Source organism: Salvelinus fontinalis, chromosome 14 (assembly GCF_029448725.1).
Source record: "Salvelinus fontinalis isolate EN_2023a chromosome 14, ASM2944872v1, whole genome shotgun sequence".
Classification (NCBI taxonomy): Eukaryota; Metazoa; Chordata; class Actinopteri; order Salmoniformes; family Salmonidae; genus Salvelinus; species Salvelinus fontinalis.
In genome coordinates, this window is record NC_074678.1 from 48019214 (window position 1) to 48039646 (window position 20433).

General features: G+C 41.5%; 1 protein-coding gene and 1 long non-coding RNA gene across 3 annotated transcripts; one reads left to right on the plus strand and one right to left on the minus strand.

The window, feature by feature from the left end:
• Positions 1 to 716: 716 nt before the first annotated feature.
• On the plus strand, positions 717 to 2107 carry LOC129811041 (uncharacterized). Its single transcript, XR_008752827.1, has 2 exons — positions 717 to 804; positions 927 to 2107. It is a non-coding gene; the product is annotated as an uncharacterized LOC129811041 (long non-coding RNA).
• On the minus strand, positions 1934 to 20217 carry mutyh (mutY DNA glycosylase). Of its 2 annotated transcripts, none has more exons than XM_055862148.1 (15): positions 19914 to 20217; positions 19463 to 19587; positions 18894 to 18933; positions 18741 to 18814; positions 18585 to 18626; positions 18417 to 18488; positions 17756 to 17869; positions 17535 to 17632; positions 16989 to 17133; positions 16780 to 16867; positions 16325 to 16498; positions 12696 to 12841; positions 12310 to 12462; positions 4395 to 4445; positions 1934 to 4194 (listed from the first exon to the last, which is right to left on the minus strand). In XM_055862148.1, the coding sequence occupies exons 1-15, from the start codon at positions 20023 to 20025 to the stop codon at positions 4066 to 4068; spliced, it is 1563 nt and encodes a 520-aa protein (XP_055718123.1). In that variant the 5' UTR covers positions 20026 to 20217; the 3' UTR covers positions 1934 to 4065. The 2 variants fall into 2 exon arrangements, with proteins under 2 accessions (XP_055718123.1, XP_055718122.1); XM_055862147.1 differs by having other exon boundaries at positions 1935 to 4194; positions 16325 to 16507.
• Positions 20218 to 20433: the final 216 nt, after the last annotated feature.

Below are 20433 nucleotides of genomic sequence, written 5' to 3' on the forward strand. Positions count from 1 at the left end.
GTGAATGAAAATATGTAAATCATTATGTATAAAATTATAATGCCCCCGAAGCCGGTGTTTGACGGCCCGAGACAAAAAACACCAGGGTCAAAATCATTAAAAGTGTTATTTCTTGTCCTCGAGATAAATCATTCAAAATTGTATATAAAACTGGATCAAATGTAAAAAGGATCCTTAGGTGTGTATGCCTTCATGATAATAGAAGCATAGTGACGTAGACTCCAAAGTAAATTTGATACATTTGAAACTATTCTATTTCAGTGGAAGGAGGCAATGTTTCAATGTCCTAAGTGCTGCTCAATCAACTTCAAAGAGAATAATTAGGAATAAATGTATACATAAGAAATATATATTTCCTAATTTTTTTCTTCATAAATTGTATCACATAATTACAGTGTATATATAGCATGTATAGTATTCTAAGAATAAATACATATCAATTGAATCAGGTCGTTCGGAAGGAATGGCAACTCCTTTTAGTGCAGCTGAAAGACAGCGGCAATACAGAAAACGACGTAATGCTGACCCGGAAAGAAGGAAAGAGTATCTAGAGAAAGAGAGGGAAAAATGGAGGAAAGATAAAGAGACAGGGAAGAAGGACTCAGTGACAGAGTGCAGCGTGCAGAAAGGAAGCAATGGGGAGATTCAAAATGGATACTCAGAGCCAGTGTGTTGCTGCAGTCCCGAACACCCCCCCCCCCCCCCCCCCCCCCCCCCCCAACTCCTGAAAATCAGCCTGGGTTCCTCTCCTCCTCTGTGGAGATGTTCTTCATTACTGAGAGTGATGTTGAGGCAAGAGCAGAGGTAACCCTCCTTCCTACCCACATATATACATTTTTCTTGTACAGTAGCTGGTTGAGTATTGAAATATATAAGGTGCTTGTTACTCTTTATATCGTATCATATGCTATCTCTTCTCACCTCAGATGCCTGCCTTAGATGCCATTAAAGGAATGATGAAGATTCATCAGGGTATCAGTGTCTCACCAGGCCAGATAAAATACAGGGACATTACTTGTCTGTGCAAGAAGGATAGTGGCATGTTGGACTGTCCTTGTTTTCAGCTCAAAGAGGCAACTCTGGGTGACTCTGCAGCATCTAACCAGCTCCCTGCATCTCATGACGAGGCTGACACCACATGGCGACCTGGCACCATTGAACTTAATCACGTAGGGGAGTGGTGTGTCCATTATGACCATTAAGGATACCCTGGCATCATCATGGATGTAGAGGAACATAACATCAAGGGGAAGTGCATGCACCTGAATGGCATCGACAAATTATTCAGGCCAAGCCCAAAGGAAGATATTTGTTGGTACTCTGATGGACAGATAATCTGTCTGATGCCAGAGCCACAGGCTGTTAATAAACACTGAGCAGATGGAAAAATCCACTTGGAAGTATGTGGAAGAGCATTTGGGGTGAACGGGGGGAAAGATGGAAAGAGGGTGAGGAAGAGAAGGACAGGAATGTGTTCCAATGCTAATTCCAATGATTTTTGTAGGGGCAATGTATTTGTTGTTTTTCACAATGAATATGTAACTAAATAGCAGTTCTAATGTTGTTACTACATGTATTACTATGTAATGTCTATTCAGTGTTCAGTATTCAGGGTTTAATTTATGTTCTGTCCCGTTATAGCTGTGCACCCTGTTATCTTGGCATCTTTTTCAAATTAATTGAGTTACATTGTCAAATATAAAGAATTTGTGTAATGTATTTTAAAGAGTAAGACACGGCCAACACCACACAATTATAAACTTGGATAAAATATCATTAATACCCGTCTCAATTTAGAAAGATACGGTGCAAATTAGATGAAGTTTTGTATAAAACTTGTACAAAACTTATTTCTTTATAATTTGACCAGAACAAATGGACAGGGTTGACAAGGGTACACAATAGCTTTATGAAAATGTAAACATTAATAAAATAGTCCAATGAAAGTAATTAAAGACAGTTAAGTGCATATCCATAACAGGGTGGACTTATCATATGGCTGATTCACTGAAAATGTGTTTATAATGATCTAAGTGCTGGAGCTTGGCCAACATGTTTTTCTACAAGTCTAATATTTCCATAAAAGGAATAAAAATGTTACATTTTGCATGGTCCAAATGGTATGGTTTTGTGATATTGACCCACCTCCCAACATCAGCTTCTCGTGCATTATCACCTAAATATATCATATGATAGAGGTTAAATGAACCAAGCATATTTTATGCAACATACAGTTGAAGTCAGAAGTTTACATACACTTAGGTTGGAGTCATTAAAACTTATTTTTCAACCACTCCACAAATTTCTTGTTAACGAATTATAGTTTTGGGAAGTCGGTTAGGACATCTACTTTGTGCAGGACACAAGTCATTTTTCCAACAAATTGTTTACAGACAGATTATTTCACTGTATCACAATTCCAGTGGGTCAGAAGTTTACATACACTAAGTTCGCTGTGCCTTTAAACAGCTTAGAATATTCCAGAAAATGATGTCTTAGCTTTAGAAGCTTCTGATAGGCTAATTGACATAATTTTAGTCAATTGGAGGTGTACCTGTGGATGTATTTCAAGGCCAACCTTCAAACTCAGTGCTTCTTTGCATGACATCATGAGGAAATCAAAAGAAATCAACCAAGACCTCAGAAGAAAAAAAATTGTAGACCTCCACAAGTCTGGTTCATCCTTGGGAGCAATTTCCAAACGCCTGAAAGTACCACGTTCATCTGTACAAACAATAGTGCGCAAGTATAAACACCATGGGACCACGCAGCCGTCATACCGCTCAGGAAGAAGACGGGTTATGTCTCCTAGAGATGAACGTACTTTAGTGCGAAAAGTGCAAATCAATCCGAGAACAACAGCAAAGGACCTTGTGAATATGCTGGAGGAAACAGGTACAAAAGTATCTATAGCCACAGTAAAAGAAGTCCTATATCGACATAACATTAAAGGCCGCTCAGCGGCCATAAAAAGCCAGACTACGGTTTGCAACTGCACATGGGGACAAAGATCGTACTTTTTGGAGAAATGTCCTCTGGTCTGATGAAAGAAAAATAGAACTGTTTGGCCATAATGACCATTGTTATGTTTGGAGGAAAAAGGGGGAGCCTTGCAAGCCGAAGAACACCATCCCATCCGGGAAGCACGGGGGTGGCAGCATCATGTTGTGGGGGTGCTTTGCTGCAGGAGGGACTTGTGTACTTCACAAAATAGATGGCATCATGAGGGGGGGAAATTATGTGGATATAGTGAAGCAACATCTCAAGACATCAGTCAGGAAGTTAAAGCTTGGTCGCAAATGGGTCTTCCAAATGGACAATGACCCCAAGCATACTTTCAAAGTTGTGGCAAAATGGCTTAAGGACAACAAAGGCAAGGTATTGGAGTGGCCATCACAAAGCCCTGACCTCAAACCTATAGAACATTTGTGGGCAGAACTGAAAAAGCGTGTACGAGCAAGGAAGCCAACAAACCTGACTCAGTTACACCAGCTCTGTCAGGAGGAATGGGCCAAAATTCACCCAACTTATTGTGGGAAGCTTGTGGAAGGCTACCCGAAACTCTTGACCCAAGGTAAACTATTTAAAGGCAATGCTACCAAATACTAATTGAGTGTATGTAAACTTCTGACCTACTGGGAATGTGATGAATGAAATAAAAGCTGAAGTAAGTAATTCTCTATTATTATTCTGACATTTCACTTTCTTAAAATAAAGTGGTGACCCTAACTGACCTAAGACAGGGAATTTTTACTAGGATTAAATGTCAGAAATTGTTAAAAACTGAGTTTAAATGTATTTGGCTGAGGTGTATTTAAACTTCCGACTTCAACTGTAAAGGAGGCCACCGTTGCAATTTGTTAATTTTTAAATTGTGTTCAGCATTCAACTCAATAATGACACACTTTGTGCTCTTAAAAAGTATTCCAGTCATGGAATAAACGCCTAGACCACTTGTGGCAGTTATCCAGACAGCAAGACACAGTAGTAGTCCTTGTATTGGTACTTGATCAGCTTTAAAAAAAAAAAAAAACGACATTGTTATTCATTGTAAGTATAAATTGATCAAGTTTCTTGTTTTGGGCTCTTGAAGAAGGAACTGAGTGAAAGCTGTCTGGTCCCGCTGTTTGTTGAATTGTCTTTGAGCTTTTTAGACTTGTGGTGTCCGTCACTCTTAGCGTTAGTAGCCTTCTTCTGTTTCCCATCCGGACAGAGACAAGAACAGAGAAGAGTTACCACTGGCATCAGTATGGGTCATCAATAGGTCATTTAGTCTAGGTGTCAATACAGAAGGATTTCAGGTATAAATTCGGAATGTACTGTATAGCAGACAGTACAATCATATTCATTTTGGATAAGGGTGTCTTGCTAATGAATGTGATGTAGTGAAATACCTTGGTAGTTTGTCCCTCTTGATCCTCCGTAGTGTCGTACAGCTTCATGATCTGCAAGAGATAAATGACGCATGACTATTCTTGCTCACGTTAACAGTGCTAAATCAGAACACTGCATGCACACACACACACTAGATCAGGGGTGTCAAACAAATGTTGTACCGGGTTTCAACGAGGTCCGGATGGCCCCCGCAAAAAAAGGTTATATTTCCTCGCTGTCAACATTTTTAAAGATAGTCCTCTATCCATCTTTTTTTGTAATTTTAGATACTCAGACTGTCTAGTTTTAATTTTGGTCATTATTAGTGAGCTAAATGTAGTGTCCGTTATAATTTCTACACAGTTTAGATGTATTTTGCCATTTTAAAAGGGCAGTGCACTCAAAATGTATTTCCTATTTTTCTTAAAGATATTTCCATAGCACTTTGAAATTGAGAAAATTATGATAATGCCTTTTTTTTTTTTTACATTTAAAAAAGATTCATTGTAGTTTATTTAGGTGGGATGGAGTTTTTGGCCCACAGCATGACATCAATCTGGTTATTCTGACCAATGACGAAAAACATTTATTTGCATATGTATCCACTTTTAAGAGGATACATCCACCAATCAGGGATATGTATGTAAATATATTTAAATGTGTATGATCATGCCAACACGATCCAACAGAATTTCAATGGAAAAAGGAGGCTAAGGGAAATACAAATAAATATGTTGCGAGTTGTTTTCATGAAATAAGCACAGTGATTTATTAGACATACAGTGATGATTTGAAAATACAACTAAAAAAGACTGCATGGGCGCTAGGTAGTTTCCACTGTACTCTCGATTTTAACTATGTTCTCCTGAGTTTCCCTATCGATTCAGTGGGTGCACTGTTTTGTTCCACCCAAGGAAATTTAGTTGAAGAAAATGAGTCAAGAGGAACATGTCGCACTTAGGAACCGTTATTGACTTCTAAAGTTACTCAGTTAATTTTTGGGTCAAAATCACAAATCCTTATTGTATATGTCAGAAAATGTGATACAATGGCAAATTCAAATCAAACTTTGTCACATGCGCCGAATACAACAAGTGTAGACTTTACCGTGAAATGCTTACTTACAAGCCCTTAACCAACAGTGCAGTTCAAGAAGAGTTAACAAAATATTTACCAAGTAGACTAAAGTAAAAAGTAATAATAAAAAGTGACACTAAGAATAACGAGGCTATATACAGGGGAAACTGGTACCGAGTTAGTGTTCGGGGGTACAGGTTAGTTGAGGTAATTTGTACATGTAGGTGGGGGTGAAGTGACTATGCGTAGATAATAAACAGCGAATAGCAGCAGTGTACAAAGGGGGGGGTCAATGTAAATTGTCCGGTGGCGATTTTATTAAGTGTTCAGCAGTCTTGTGGCTTGGGGGTAGAAGCTGTTGAGGAGCCTTTTGGTCCTAGACTTGGCGCTCCGGGTATCGCTTGCCGCGTGGTAGCAGTGAAAACAGTCTATAACTTGGGTGACTGGAATCTGACAATTTTATTAAATTTAAATTCAAATGTTTTTTTATTTATTTTTTAAATGTTCTATTTTGTACTACCATGTCATAATGAAAAGAATACACAGAGTACAAAACATTATGAACATGTTCTTTCCATGAAATAGACTGAGCAGGTGAATCCAGGTGATCCCTTAATGATGTCACTTGTTAAATCCACTTCAAATCAGTGTAGAGGTAGGGGAGGAGACAGGTAAAAGTATTTTTAGGCCTTGAGGCAATAGAGACATGGATTGTGTATGTGTGCCATTCAGAGGGTGAATGGTAGTTGGTGACAGGCACACTGGTTTGTGTCAAGAACTGCAACGCTGCTGGGCTTTTCACACAACAGTATCCCATGTGTATCAAGAAATGGTCCACCACCCAAAGGACATCCAGCCAACTTGACACAACTGTGGGAAGCATTTAAAGTCAACATGGGCCAGCATCCCTGTGGAACACTTGACACCTTGTAGAGTCCATGACTTGAGGAATTGAGGCTGTTCTGAGGGCAAAAAGGGGAAGGAGGGGGGGGGGGTGAAACTCAACAGTAGGAAGTTGTCTTTAATGTTTTGTTCACTGAGTGCATGTTTAATTTGAATACAATCTTTACAAATCCAAAAAGGATGCTGAATCAAATAAACATTCAGAAACAAGTTAAACCAACAGAGTAGGCCTACATAGGCATGTGTTAATTAAGGGAGGAGTTACACACACACCGGTTAATGGATAACTGGTGGTACAAATATAATATTGCAAAGAAGCCAGCTGTAGACAAATCAAATGTGAGTTCAGCCAACTGTGAAAGTAAAATGCAACAGAAACCGTTAATTAGTACTCAAGAGTCTAATTTTCTTCACAATATTCTACTAATGACAATTCCTTTTGTACAGATTTCACAGCTTGTACTGCCATGGTTATTACCACCACTCCCTTCTTACAATAGCTCTCTGACTGCTGCTTCAGTTCCGACAGACAGAATTCTTTGCTTTACCAAGACTACAACAACTGTTAATGTTGGTGCGAGGTGAAACACACAAGGGTCACAGTGAGAATGCTGTTCATTGACTACAGCTCAGTGTTCAACACCATAGTGCCCACAAAGCTCATCACTAAGCTAAGGACCCTGCGACTAAACACCTCCCTCTGCAACTGGATCCTGGACTTCCTGACGGGCCACCCCAAGGTGGTAAGAATAGGCAACAACACGTCTGCCACGCTGATCCTTAACACTTGGGCCCCTCTGGGGTGCGTGCTCAGTTCTCTCCTGTACTCCCTGTTCACCCACGACTGCGTGGCCAAGCACGACCCCAACACCATCATTTAGTTTGCTGACGACAACGGTGACAGGCCTGATCACCGACAAAGATGAGGCAGCCTATAGGGAGGAGATCAGAGACCTGGCAGTGTGGTGCCAGGACAACAACCTCTACCTCACTGTGAGCAAGACCAATGAGATGATTGTGGACTACAGGAGAAGGTGGGCCGAACATGCACCCATTCACATCGACGGGGCTGTAGTGGAGCGGGTCGAGAGTTAAGTTCCTTGGTGTCCACATCACCAACAAACTATCATGTTCCAAACACACCAAGACAGGCGTGAAGAGGGCACAACAACACCTTTTCCCCCTCAGGAGACTGAAAAGATTTGACATGGGTCCTCAGATCCTCAAAAAGTTCTACAGCTGCACCATCGAGAGCATCCTGACCGGTTGCATCACCGCCTAGTATGGCAACTGCTCGGCATCCGACCGCAAGGCGCTACAGAGGGTAGTGCGCACAGCCCAGTACGTCACTGGGGCCAAGATTCCTGCCATCCAGGACCTATATACCAGGCGGAGTCAGAGGAAGGTCCAAAGAATTGTCAAAGACTCCAGTCACCCAAGTCATAGACTATTCTCTCTGCTACCACATGGCAAGCGGTACCACAGTGCCAAATCTAGATCCAAAAGTCTCCTAAGCTTCTACCCCCAAGCCATAAGACTGCTGAACAATTAATAAAATGGCCACCCGGACTATTTGCATTGACCCCCCCCCACCCCCCCCTCGTACATACCCTCGTTAAACTGACCATCCTAGCGATCCTCGACTTCGGCAATGTCATTTACAAAATAGCCTCCAACACTCTACTCAACAAATTGGATGCAGTCTATCACAGTGCCATCCGTTTTGTCACCAAAGCCCCATATACTACCCACCACTGCGACCTGTACGCTCTCGTTGGCTGGCCCTTGCTTCATACTCGTCGCCAAACCCACTGGCTCCAGGTCATCTACAAGTCTCTGCTAGCTAAAGCCCCGCCTTATCTCAACTCACTGGTCACCATAGCAGCACCCACCCGTAGCACGCGCTCCAGCAGGTATATCTCACTGGTCACCCCCAAAGCCAATTCTTCCTTTGGCCGCCTTTCCTTCCAGTTCTCTGCTGCCAATGACTGGAACGAACTGCAAAAATCACTGAAGCTGGAGACTCATATCTCCCTCACTAGCTTTAAGCACCAGCTGTCAGAGCAGCTCACAGATCACTGCACCTGTACATATCCCATCTGTAAATAGCCCATCCAACTACCTCATCCCCATACTGTATTTATTTATCTTGCTCCTTTGCACCCCAGTATCTCTACTTGCACATTCATCTTCTGCACATCTACCATTCCAGTGTTTAATTGCTATATTGTAATTATTTCGCCACCATGGCCTATTTATTGCCTTACCTCCCTTTTTTTTTTAACATTTTTTAACATTGACTCGGTACCGGTACCACCTGTATATAGTCTCATTATTATTGTTACTTTATTGTGTGACTTTTTTTGTTTATTTTGTAAATATTTTCTTAACTCTATTTTCTTAAAACTATATTATTAGTTAAGGGCTTGTAAGTAAGCATTTCACAGTAATATTATATTTTATCCTTGGATATTGTCCTCTGTGTGAGAGAGCTCCACCAGCTTAATGTTTCTCCTCAGCCACCTCCTGGCTCCAGTCGCTCCAGGAGTCCTTCAGCTTGACTCACTTCAGCGTTCTCCTGTGCTCTGATCTGCTCCTTAACCTCAGACAGCCTTCTCTCAATTGAACGGATCAGCTCAGTTAAGATGCTCCGACTGTCCTCCACTGTGGCCTTAACGGAATGTTACAGTGACACCATTGCTTTTCTGAACTCCTCCCCTGCTTTTCTTATGTTATCTGTTGGAATTGGTCCGGTCTCAATTTCACCCGATTCTGTCTCTCGGTTCTTTTTGCTGCAGCCGATACTGTGCCATGACCCTCATGTTTATCCATTGTACACAGCAGACAGATACAATGCTGAACAGTACCTCAATAAGCAACCAGTCGTTTGTCATGATGAGAGCAGATTTTCTCCAGTAGTTGTGTGGAGGCTTTGGCCAACTTGTGCTTCTTAAAAAAGGCAAGAGATTCATAGTGAGGCTGGAGGTGAGTCTCACCGTATGAGGTCAGGCACACCAGATAGCATTTCAACGCTTTGAGTTCTCCCAGTGCAGGTGTCACACTCCACATGTCCAGGTCCAGCTAACAGTGAGCAGAAGGAGCAGCTTGGAGTCCTGTCTTCTTCAGTCTCTCCACTAATTCAGCCAACATGTTATTTTTCTTCAGAGCAGGCCTTGGGGTGAAGGCCTGCAATGGGAGCAGCTGTAGACACGTTTCCGATCATCCTGATTCCAGTTGTCATTAATACACAGTAGCTGTGTCTACAGCAAGTAGATCCTTCAGTATATCCAGACAGATCAAACAGAACAGCCCTTTATTATCTGAAATATTAACAGCTACAGATTTGAAATGAGTTCTAATTTCTTTCTGAAATGTAAAGGCTCAGCGCAGTCAAACTGCTGTTTTTGCTGTGTTTTATATTATATTGTAAAACAGCTGTAAAACGAACACTGTAAAAAAAAATATATATATATTTTTTTATGTATCAGTGCTGTTTGCTTATAGTTGCTGGTTGAAAATACAATCTACACAGGACCTTCTAATCAGCAGGTTTGCATTGACCGGGAGTTTCGGCTTTCCATGGTTACATCACCATGTAGTGAATTAGTTAATAGACCAATAACAAAGTTCCAAAGCGCTAATTTTCAGTTTTCCCCTCCCCACTCAGACCACTTCCAAACAGTACGAGCTAAATTCTTGCTTGAGAAATTAATGGAAATCTTTTACAGTAAGGTGTAGAAATTATTTGATATTGATATAAAATGGCTGAATTGGGCCTTTAAGAAGTAGAGACCGACTAAATATAGCGTAGAGGCAGAGACCGAGTCCAATGTTGTGTCATAGAGTGAAGGTGAGTGAGTCTTGAGTTAAATTATATTTTCAGATAAGGAGTGGTTTATGGACCAAAGTACATGCAATAGAAAAGCTAACTCATATGTGCAGTAGACATATGGCTATATTAATTGCACAACATATTTCACTCCATTTGTGAAATGTGAACCAACAAAGCCTTCCAAAAGTATTCACACCCCTTGATTTTGTTGAGTTACAAAGTGTAATTAAGATGGATGTCATTTTTTTGTCAACGATCTACACAAAATACTTGAACGTCAAAGTGGAAGATTTAAAAAATATGTTTTTTAAGAATTAATGAAAAATAATGGGAGGGCATATAACGCGAATGTCCAGCAACCCAAAGGTTGGGAGTTTGAATCTCATCACGGACAACGTCAGCATTTTCGTTAATTAGCAACTTGAACTACTTACTACTTTGCAACTACTTAGGATGATAGCTAACCCTTTTAGCTAACCCTTCCCCTAACCTAGCAAGCTAACATTTGCCAGCTAGCTAACATTAGCCACCTAGCTACAATTCGTAACATATCATATGTTCAGCAAATTCGTAACATATAGTACATTTTGCAAATCCATAACATATTCTATGTTTGCAAATACCTAACATATAATACAAATTTTAATTCGTAACATATCATACGAAATAGGTGATGGACATGCACAAATTAATACATACCATACGACATATCATACTAAATGAAGTGTCTTGGATTTACATTCAGAATAATTCAAAATGCTCTGAGACCAGGTTGATTTTCAAGCAGATGTGAGTAAAAACTGTAACTACGCCATTTAGGAACATGCAATGTCGTCTTGGTAATCAACTCCAATGTAGATTTAGCCTTGTGTTTTAGGATATTGTTCTGCTAAAAGGCAAATGTATCCCAGTGTCTGTTGGAAAATAGACTGAACCAGGTTTTCCTCTAAGATTTTGCCTGTGCTAAGCTCCATTCTGTTTATTTTTATCCTGAAAAACTCTTGTCCTTGCCAATGACAAGCATACCCATAACATGATGCAGCCACCACCATGCTTGAAAATATGAAGTGTGGTAGTCAGTCATGTGTTGTGTTTGCCTCAAACATTCTTTGTATTCAGGACAAAAATATAGTTTCTTTGCCACATATATTTTGCAGAATTACTTTAGTGTCTTGTTGCAAACAGGATGCATGTTTTGGAATATTTGTATTCTGTAAAGGCTTCCTTCTTTTCACTCTGTAATTTAGGTGAGTATTGTGGAGTAACTACAATTTTGTTGATCCATCCTCAGTTTTCTCCTATCACAGCCATTAAAAAAAAAATCACCATTGGCCTCATGGTGAAATCGCTAAGCAGATCCCTTCCTCTCTGACAACTGAGTTAGGAAGGACGCCTGTATCTTTGTAGTGACTGGGTGTATTGATACACCATCCAAAAGTGTAATTAATAACTTCACCATGCTCAAAGGGATATTCAGTATCTGCTTCTGTTTACTAACAATCAATGCCCTCCCTTACGAAAAAAAATTGCAGTCAGAGAGCAGTTTAACTGTAGTTTGCTGCAAAAACTGCATCCAAAATAAATAAAAAATGTACTGCAGAAATGTTGCAGTGTAACGGCAGTTACAGTGCAGTATAACTGCAGTTCAACTGCAGTACAGTGCAATTATTCTGCAATTACTGCATCCAAAATACCACAGTTAATGCAGTTTTACTGAAGCTTCAAAACTGATATTTTTCTTTGTAAGGGCTTCACTGGTCTTTTTGGTTGAATCTGTGCTTGAATTTCACTAATCGACTGAGGGACCGTTCAGAAGTATGTGTGGATACAATCTTAGTGGTAATTCAAAGATCATGTTAACCACTATTACTGTTAGGGTTGTTCAGCAAAAAAATATATTATTGGAACTATGTTCCCAAATATTCCCATGAATAACAAGAGAGACGTGATCTCGTCTCAATGTAATATGCAGTGTACAAATTATTACAATTGTGTTCCAGCCCCCAACCATCTGCTCGGAGGAAAATCGGCCTGCGGCAAAAATCTAGTTGCCTACCCTTGTCTTAGTGACACGCGCGCACACACAAACACACAGTAGATCATAGCAAGTTACGATTACAAACCTTCTTCACTCCAGTGGATACAGCAGCTTCCTGCAGGGAAGGTCTAGTGAGCCACCGTGTAGTACTCTGGGCTTTCCCTCCCTCTCCAGAGACATTCATACACAGGCTGTACACAACATAAGTCTGGTGGATGTGGGAGAAGATATGAACCACCTGTACAGTAGCAAAACACCAACAGTCAATTGCAATGACTTAGGGAGAAGCCTAGCGTAGCATACTAATACAAACTTATAATGACACGAGTCCGAATAACAAGTTATTTATTCCGAATTTTGACAGAGAAATTTATAATACTAGTCATAGGGACCATGGGACAATTTGGGACATATTCTTTAATGTCCCTGGTAGACAAAACATAACAGTAGGCCCTGTTCTCCTGTACATACCTCCCCCACATACTGGAGCAGCCCCTTGTCCAGCCGAACTCCCAACATTCTCCCCACCCCAGCACACAGCGCCACCCTCTGTTTCATCTCAGAATTCTCCCCCTCCAGGAGCAGGCTAGGGAACTCCCACATACCAGCCAAAAGTCCTACAAGGAAGCAAAGAAAGGAAGGAAACAAGGAAGGAAAAGGTAAGCAGACAGACAGTTAATGAGTGTGCTCAAAATTCCCAACTGATAATGAAAGGTTATCTTTGATATATATGTTAGTGAAAACAATGGTAAAGATATAGTAAACACACCCAACTTGGAGCTTTACAACGGCACAAACATCATGCAGAAAACAACATGAATGGTGCGAAATTAAAATGCTTGGAAGGTGTGTTTTAGTGCTATACTAGAGCCCTGTCCCAAATGGTACCCTATTCACTATATAGTGAATATATGGACCAGGGCTCTAAACTACCAATTTTCATTGGTAGCACTGGTGCTCCCAACTTTTTTTTAAATTACTCGCAAAAAATTACATTACTTGCAATAGCGAGCAGTAGTTCTCCGACGGTCTAGCTAGCTAGCTTTTTTTGTCGGCTAATTTGCAGCAGCTGCAGCAGGTGTTATCGAAGATGTTGTTGCCAATTTGTTAGCTGCTCCCTTTTCAATAATAACTTTCAACAAGAAGTTAAGTTTCAAATTATCATCATCTGGTGAGTGGAACTGTGTTTTTTATTGCAGCTCACTCGCTGTTGCTAGCCACCGCTTTGAAAATAACTTTTTAATACATTTTGGATCACCGGTTACTTTGTGCGCTAAGCGTGAAAAGTTTTTTGGGAAATGGGAAGTAATAGTTGTACATTTCGTTTGGGAAATGTTTGGCCTAATGGTTGTGTCTTGGTATTCTTATGATTGGGACCCACTGGATAATTATGTCTGAGTGAATGGCCTGCTTATCCTTTAAAATCATGTGTGAGTGTGGTCTTTCCAATGGCACTATGCAGTGGGGTAACGGTGCCTGGAGAAGTGGGTATACTCAAATTTAGCCAAACGGCCTGCCCAGTGAAAGAAAGGTGCCCTGTGTGAAAAATCCTATATTTTCCTATGTTTTTTTACGAGTTTTCCTGTAGATTTTTCATATTTTCACAAGATGCATTCAGGAGACCATTTTTGATGTCTTGTAAAAATCCCCAAAATATATTTATGTAGGGTGAAGTTGCCCTTTAATTCAATTGAGCAAAAACCCATCGATACAAATTAGCATGATACCATTCTGTCAGGTTGGCCTACTTTGCAGTCAAAATTTAATTGGGAAGTATTTTTTGGGAAAGCTTTTAGAAAATGTTCATGCAAACAGTGTGTCCATGAATTAGTCTGCTAACCAAGACTTAGTTAGCCTTAGTTAGCATTTACTGGAAAATATCATAAGTTGAAACGTCTCTCCTACCTACCCTAATGGCTAGTGATGTCATTCTTCTGTGAGCTGCTCTGTGAGACAACCAGTTGAGAGCTGTGTGCTCTTGATTTCTCTCTTGTACTACATAACTGATAAATCCTATATCTCCACTTCTTTGATAAGAAGTGAGTATATGCAAAGCCCACTGGAAAAAAAAGAAAACTGGGTATACGGCCTGCGTATAGCCTCCACTACACCACTGGCCATTTGTGTTTTACAAAAAGTGAACTCTCCTACATGAGTGCGCTGGTATTACGATTGTTGTTCTTTCAGCATCACGAGCCTGTCACACACTGAAGGCCTAGGTCCAATAGGTTCACCACTGTACTAACCTGTCACACACTGAAGGCCTAAGTCCAATACGTTCGCCACTGTACTAACCTGTCACACACTGAAGACCTAGGTCCAATAGGTTCGCCACTGTACTAACCTGTCACACACTGAAGGCCTAGGTCCAATAGGTTCACCACTGTACTAACCTGTCACACACCGAAGGCCTAGGTCCAATAGGTTCACCACTGTACTAACCTGTCACACACTGAAGACCTAGGTCCAATAGGTTCACCACTGTACTAACCTGTCACACACTGAAGGCCTAGGTCCAATAGGTTCACCACTGTACTAACCTGTCACACACTGAAGGCCTAGGTCCAATAGGTTCACCACTGTACTAACCTGTCACACACTGAAGGCCTAGGTCCAATAGGTTCGCCACTGTACTAACCTGTCACACACTGAAGGCCTAGGAAGGAAATACTGGAAATACTGACAAAGACAAAGGATATTTTTCTACAAAAGTAAAAGGACAGTAACGAGTAAAGTAGGAAGCCCGGGTTTCAATAGGCTGTTAAGACATTCATGGTTTCAAGAAAGGAGTGTATATATTTGGCCTGGCAAAGCTGACTGAATGGAAGCTGATAAGAGTTTTTTTTTTTTTTTTTTTACTCCGCTGGTATCAGGAAGAAATGACTAGTCCTCACTGTCCGAGACCAAGTCAAGACCGCTTAAAAATGTATCTCTCAGAGACAAGACACTCAATATGTGGTCTCGGGTACTACAATAGTGATGGCTACATTGCGAATATGAACTCGTCATGGCCAGAAAAGGTGAGGAATGGTTATGATAGATGTATTATGTTCATAAATGAAATATTGTCTACACAAGAAATGGCACTTTACAGTATTCAGACGTAGCCTACAAACGTCAACGGAAAAGGTGAACCGCATAATCTACCGTTAAACTGCGCTTCTGATCGCATAGAGCAAAATAGGCTGCTTGAAATATGACTGTAAAGTGACTGTAAATATGACAGTCAATATGACTGTAAAGTGACTGTAAATATGACAGTCAATATGACTGTATATATGACTGTAAAGTGGGTCCAACTAAAAGAGAAATGGGACGAACGGTTGCCTGTCCTAACTTGTTTTTGGCCTATAGGCTATTTCGTGAGTAAACTATGAAACCAGTAGTCTGAAAAGGTGAGGAAATTATTTAGTAATGAAATGAAAGAAATTATAGTAAATATAGGCCTATTTCTAACTATTTTAGAACACAAAGATAAATAGATCTCGTCTCACTAACGGCTAATGATTGCATCTTGTTACTGTATTTAGCTAGACCTACCTGTTCTTTTGATATGAATTATCATATATTCCCCATTTCCACAAGGTTACTACAAGGCTACTTTTGGCTTCTCGCAACGCTAGACTTCAACCACTAGAAACTGTGCGTACGCATGGTGTAAAGTTTGCGGGAGGATAAGCACATTCTCAACGCAAGTTACATTTTTCTAAGTGGCAACTTTGCGTGATAAACTGGCACACGCATGATTTGAGGCAGATATTGTGCATACGCAACGTTTCTAAATGAGGCGCCATGATCTTTTGATCTAGAAACTAGATGCTTCCGCTGTAGTAATGGTGCAACCATGGCACTAACAAATCTGCACTTCTTTCTCTAGGGCACTCGGAAACAAAAAGGTACAGCGAAGACTAATCATTACAACAATTAATTATTATCTGGATGTTTTTCTTCTTCTAGGGGCACTGGTGCTCCCAAATAAAAATTCCAGGTCGCACTGCTAAATATTTAGGAGCATATGCAGCCAAAAATGTTCACTCTTTAGAGCCCTGATAGGGACTAGGGTGCCATTTAAGACACAGACTATAATAAGGGCAGCTGACCTTTGCTCGGCCTTTGGGTGAGCAGGTACTCCCTATCTCCTCCTGCTCCTGGCCGAGCCACCACACAGGTGAGTGTGCGCTCCACACGAGGAGCTTTCTTCACCGGCTTCCTGGGGAAGTTCAGAACGCCCAGTTGGCTGTCCCAGGGTTCCGTGGGGCACAGGTTACATGTTCCTGCTGTCACTGGGGGGGGGGGGGGGGGGGGGGGGGGGGGAGTTAGGAGGACAAAGTTAGAGGAGGAGTCAGGAAGCGTTTACATGTTTGGCGAGAATTATTTGGCGAAGTCAACACACACATACCGGGAGCTAGAGTATCTATCTGTTATAAAGACTTGTAGACAAAAATAGATATTTCTATCAAATATGCTTTAATAACTGTATTCAAAATACCAGGTATATGACTACCATCCCTATATGCACAGACCTTTCAAACAATGAAAAAACTAAAACACTTACCACAATCCTCTATATCTGGCAGAGATGCAGGTACCTTGTTCAATTTACCCAGAAGCTTTGTTGAGTTCTCCTCTCGTTTGACGCTAACCTGCACAGAGAGAGACACTAACACAGTAGCTACATATGCACTGGAGACTCATCACAACTGGTCTGGAATAGGCCAATGCTATGACCTGGTCCTGTTATGGTTGATGACTTCAGTGTGGTACCTTCCTGTAGGAGTGGCAGAGAGTCTGTATGGGACACTGGGTGCACTGGGGGCCTTTAGGGGTGCACACCCTCGCCCCCAGCTCCATCATGGCCTGGTTAAAGTCCCCTGGTCTCTCTTGGGACACCAACGTGTTGGCGATGCTCCTAGAATACACACAGAGGAACAATGAATCCTTCAAACAATTACCAAGGGAACCATACAGTATCTAGCCAGGTAAGAATACGCATCAAGTCAACGACATGAGATTGAGTATGATGGTTTAGGTGTTGGAATTGGTCAACTATGTCTTCATTGTAACAGCTTGTATTAAAAATAGATGACCCCCACTGGACCAGTGGAGGCTGCAGAAGGGAGGACAGCTCATAATGGACTGAACGGAGCAAATGGAATGGCATCAAACACCTCCAAACCATGTGTTTGAGACCATTCCACTGACTCCGCCCCGTTCTCCCGAATTAAGGTGCCACCAACCTCCAGTGCACTGGATGGATGTTAAATATCCACTGAAGAATCACCATTAGGAAAAAAATGACTTCAACCTCACCATAGAGCTTCAGTCACTGCTGGGCTTGTAGTGTCGGCCCCTATAGCCCGCACCCGACACAGGACCCGGATCACATTTCCATCAACAGCTCCCGTCACCTGTGCAACAGAGGTCACAGGTCATGTCAGTGAACGATGATGTCAAAGAGGGAGGGGTTAAAAATCACTTTAAATTTTAAAAAGGCGTGTGTTAGCATGCGTGCGTATAGAGAGAGCTCTGACCTGGCCCAGCGCGATGGAGCCTACAGCTGCGGCGGTGTAGCGGCCCACTCCAGGCAGCTGCTTCAGCAGAGCCTCAACCGTCCTGGGCATCTCTCCCCCCAGCTCTGCTACCACCTGTAGCACAAATCACAGCCAGACAGAACAACAAAAACAACACACTCAGAAGTCACTGTAGACCGAGAACAGGCGCTCAATAGTTCAAGCATCACAGTACATGTCACACAGCCAGTGTGGGAAATGAACACCAGCCACCAGCTTGTCGATTTTGGCATTGGCTAGTACAATGTCTACTCTTACCAGTCACATTGGCAGATGGTCACCCAGTTCAATCCAAAGCCCACATGCAACAAAACAACAGCGTGTTTGTGTGTTGTTTTAACATAACAAAACATGTGCATGCGTTTTCTGAGATTTGTCTTCATTCGAAATTGCGGCTGGTAAAATTTGGGCAGCCACCAAAAAGTAAATTTCCCACCCACGTCTCCAACTAAACAGACAGGTAAGGTCCTAACATCAAAGATAAAATCCTGTTTTTGAGAGAGGCAGTCGACAAAATGAACCAAAGTCAGCTCTCCTCGTCATAAAAGTGTCACGTTGGTGTGGTGGTAAGCCTTGCTTGAGCCAGGACATACTGGAAATGATATATGCCATAGACACAGACCTTCTGAGCTCCTTCCTGAAGTCTCTTTCCCCGGGAGTAGTACCCAAGCCCAGCCCACATCTGATTGACTTCCTGCTCAGATAAAAAGGATGATAATTGATGACAAGATGGTCAGAGCACACGGGCATTTTTACCTCACAGACCCTCATTTGCATTCATTGTAATCACCTCCAACGTAGCTGCTGCAAGATCCTGTACTGTTGGCCACCTCTGGAAAAGAATGAGGCAAAAACACAAGAAGAAGAGATGAATCTAAACACATCGTTTCTGTGATTACTAAGTCTGCTTAAATCAAGTTCATACAAGAGCGACAGACTGGCCTACCTTCATCCACTTATTGTAGTAGTCGATCACAGTGGCAACCTGGGTCTGCTGTAACATGATTTCTGAGACCCAAACTAGAGAGGAAACAAGGTCCATTTAGGATAACACAAAGGCCCACTAGTTACTAGTATATGAGAGCATGCAGTGCCTTACCTGCATATGTCCTGATATTGATGTCCGGTTCTGTCAGGGCCTATTAAGGAAACATTACGTGAAATCATATTCCTTGGGGAAAAGTAACATTTATTCTAGCTAAGCTGTTCTATACGTAATGGAAATAAGGTGCCATAAGCTCATTCCACAGCTAGCTTGAAATGCCGTCAACCGTTCTGTCAAATTGGAGCCAACAGGTGGTTAAGTTGTCAAGGAGGGCGGTTATGCGTGTTAGTGAGGGTCCCGGGTTTGAGCTGTGGTACGATCACTTTACCCTGAGTTGAGAGGGAGGAAACGAATACTGCTAAAATAGCCCACCGATGTAAATTTCATATACCATATGTCAAATTATGGATTACATTCATGATAATATTTGGACACTATCGAAAATGAGATGGTGCATCTCAAGAGATTTCATCCTGCAAAATATCTAATAAATATTCTAACAGACGTTCCAATGGTATAAGGGAGTAAATTCATACACACTCAATAATCATGTCCATGCCTTGTTGTGCGTGTAAGCATCAATGAAACCGTAATGGGAAAATATATTATATCGTTCTCTTTACCACAGTTCTCCAGGGTAACTCTCTCTTCCCCTGGTCATACCAGTACAGGATGTGTGTCCTGAAGAGTGTAATGTCAGCAGGATCATGGAATGAATGGTATGTAGACGCTGCAGTCTCATCGGGCTCTGAGGGAAGACGTTACAGCATGCCATTATGAAATCACATGTTGGGTTGTGGCAATCACTCAAATCCATCAATGGTCAATAGAGACTCAAGGCGGAGAAAGAGAGAAATGACTAAGACACAGATCTCGAAATAAAGATTGAAGACTGAGAGTGAATGCACAGAGAAAGATTAGGAGAGGGAGAGAGACATGTTGCATAACTTGTGCCAGGAGTCTCCACCGGTGTCCTAACGTATTCAAAGATGTTGCTGATATTCTACTCTGTTCAACATTTTTTTTAAACTTTTTTTGACTAGTGAGACAAAAGTCCCAAACGTGTAAGCCTACCTTGTTTCACAGTTGCTTTTGCTCTTTTCCGCAATGGTTTTGCTGACGTCGACTCGGTTTTGTCCAGCGCAACTCTCTTCCTCTTCTGCATCGCTGATCGAAGCCTGCTCATAATAACAAACTCTCTCCCCGCTTTGGTCCGTATAGTTGGCAAGTTAAACTAGCTACTAATGGAGATATTATCCACAATCAACAACAAGGTTCACTATTGTTGTTCATGCAATACTCTGATCAAGTTGTTTGTTTACCTCTAGACAGCACGCATGACATCTCCCGCCACTATAGCGATTTATGATACTTACTAACCGAGGGGACGGAAGCCGTTTGTCCAATCCGCTACTAGCTAAAACACTTCCACTAAGACGTCTCCGCTAAATTTAAAGGTGCATAGCCTTTACGGTGGATTTATTGTTGATTTGGGTAGAAATAAAACTGAACGTTTTGATAGGGGCCACTGCACTTAAGATAAGCTACAATGGCAAACATGTATTTATTTTCTATTTGTTATTTGATCAATTGA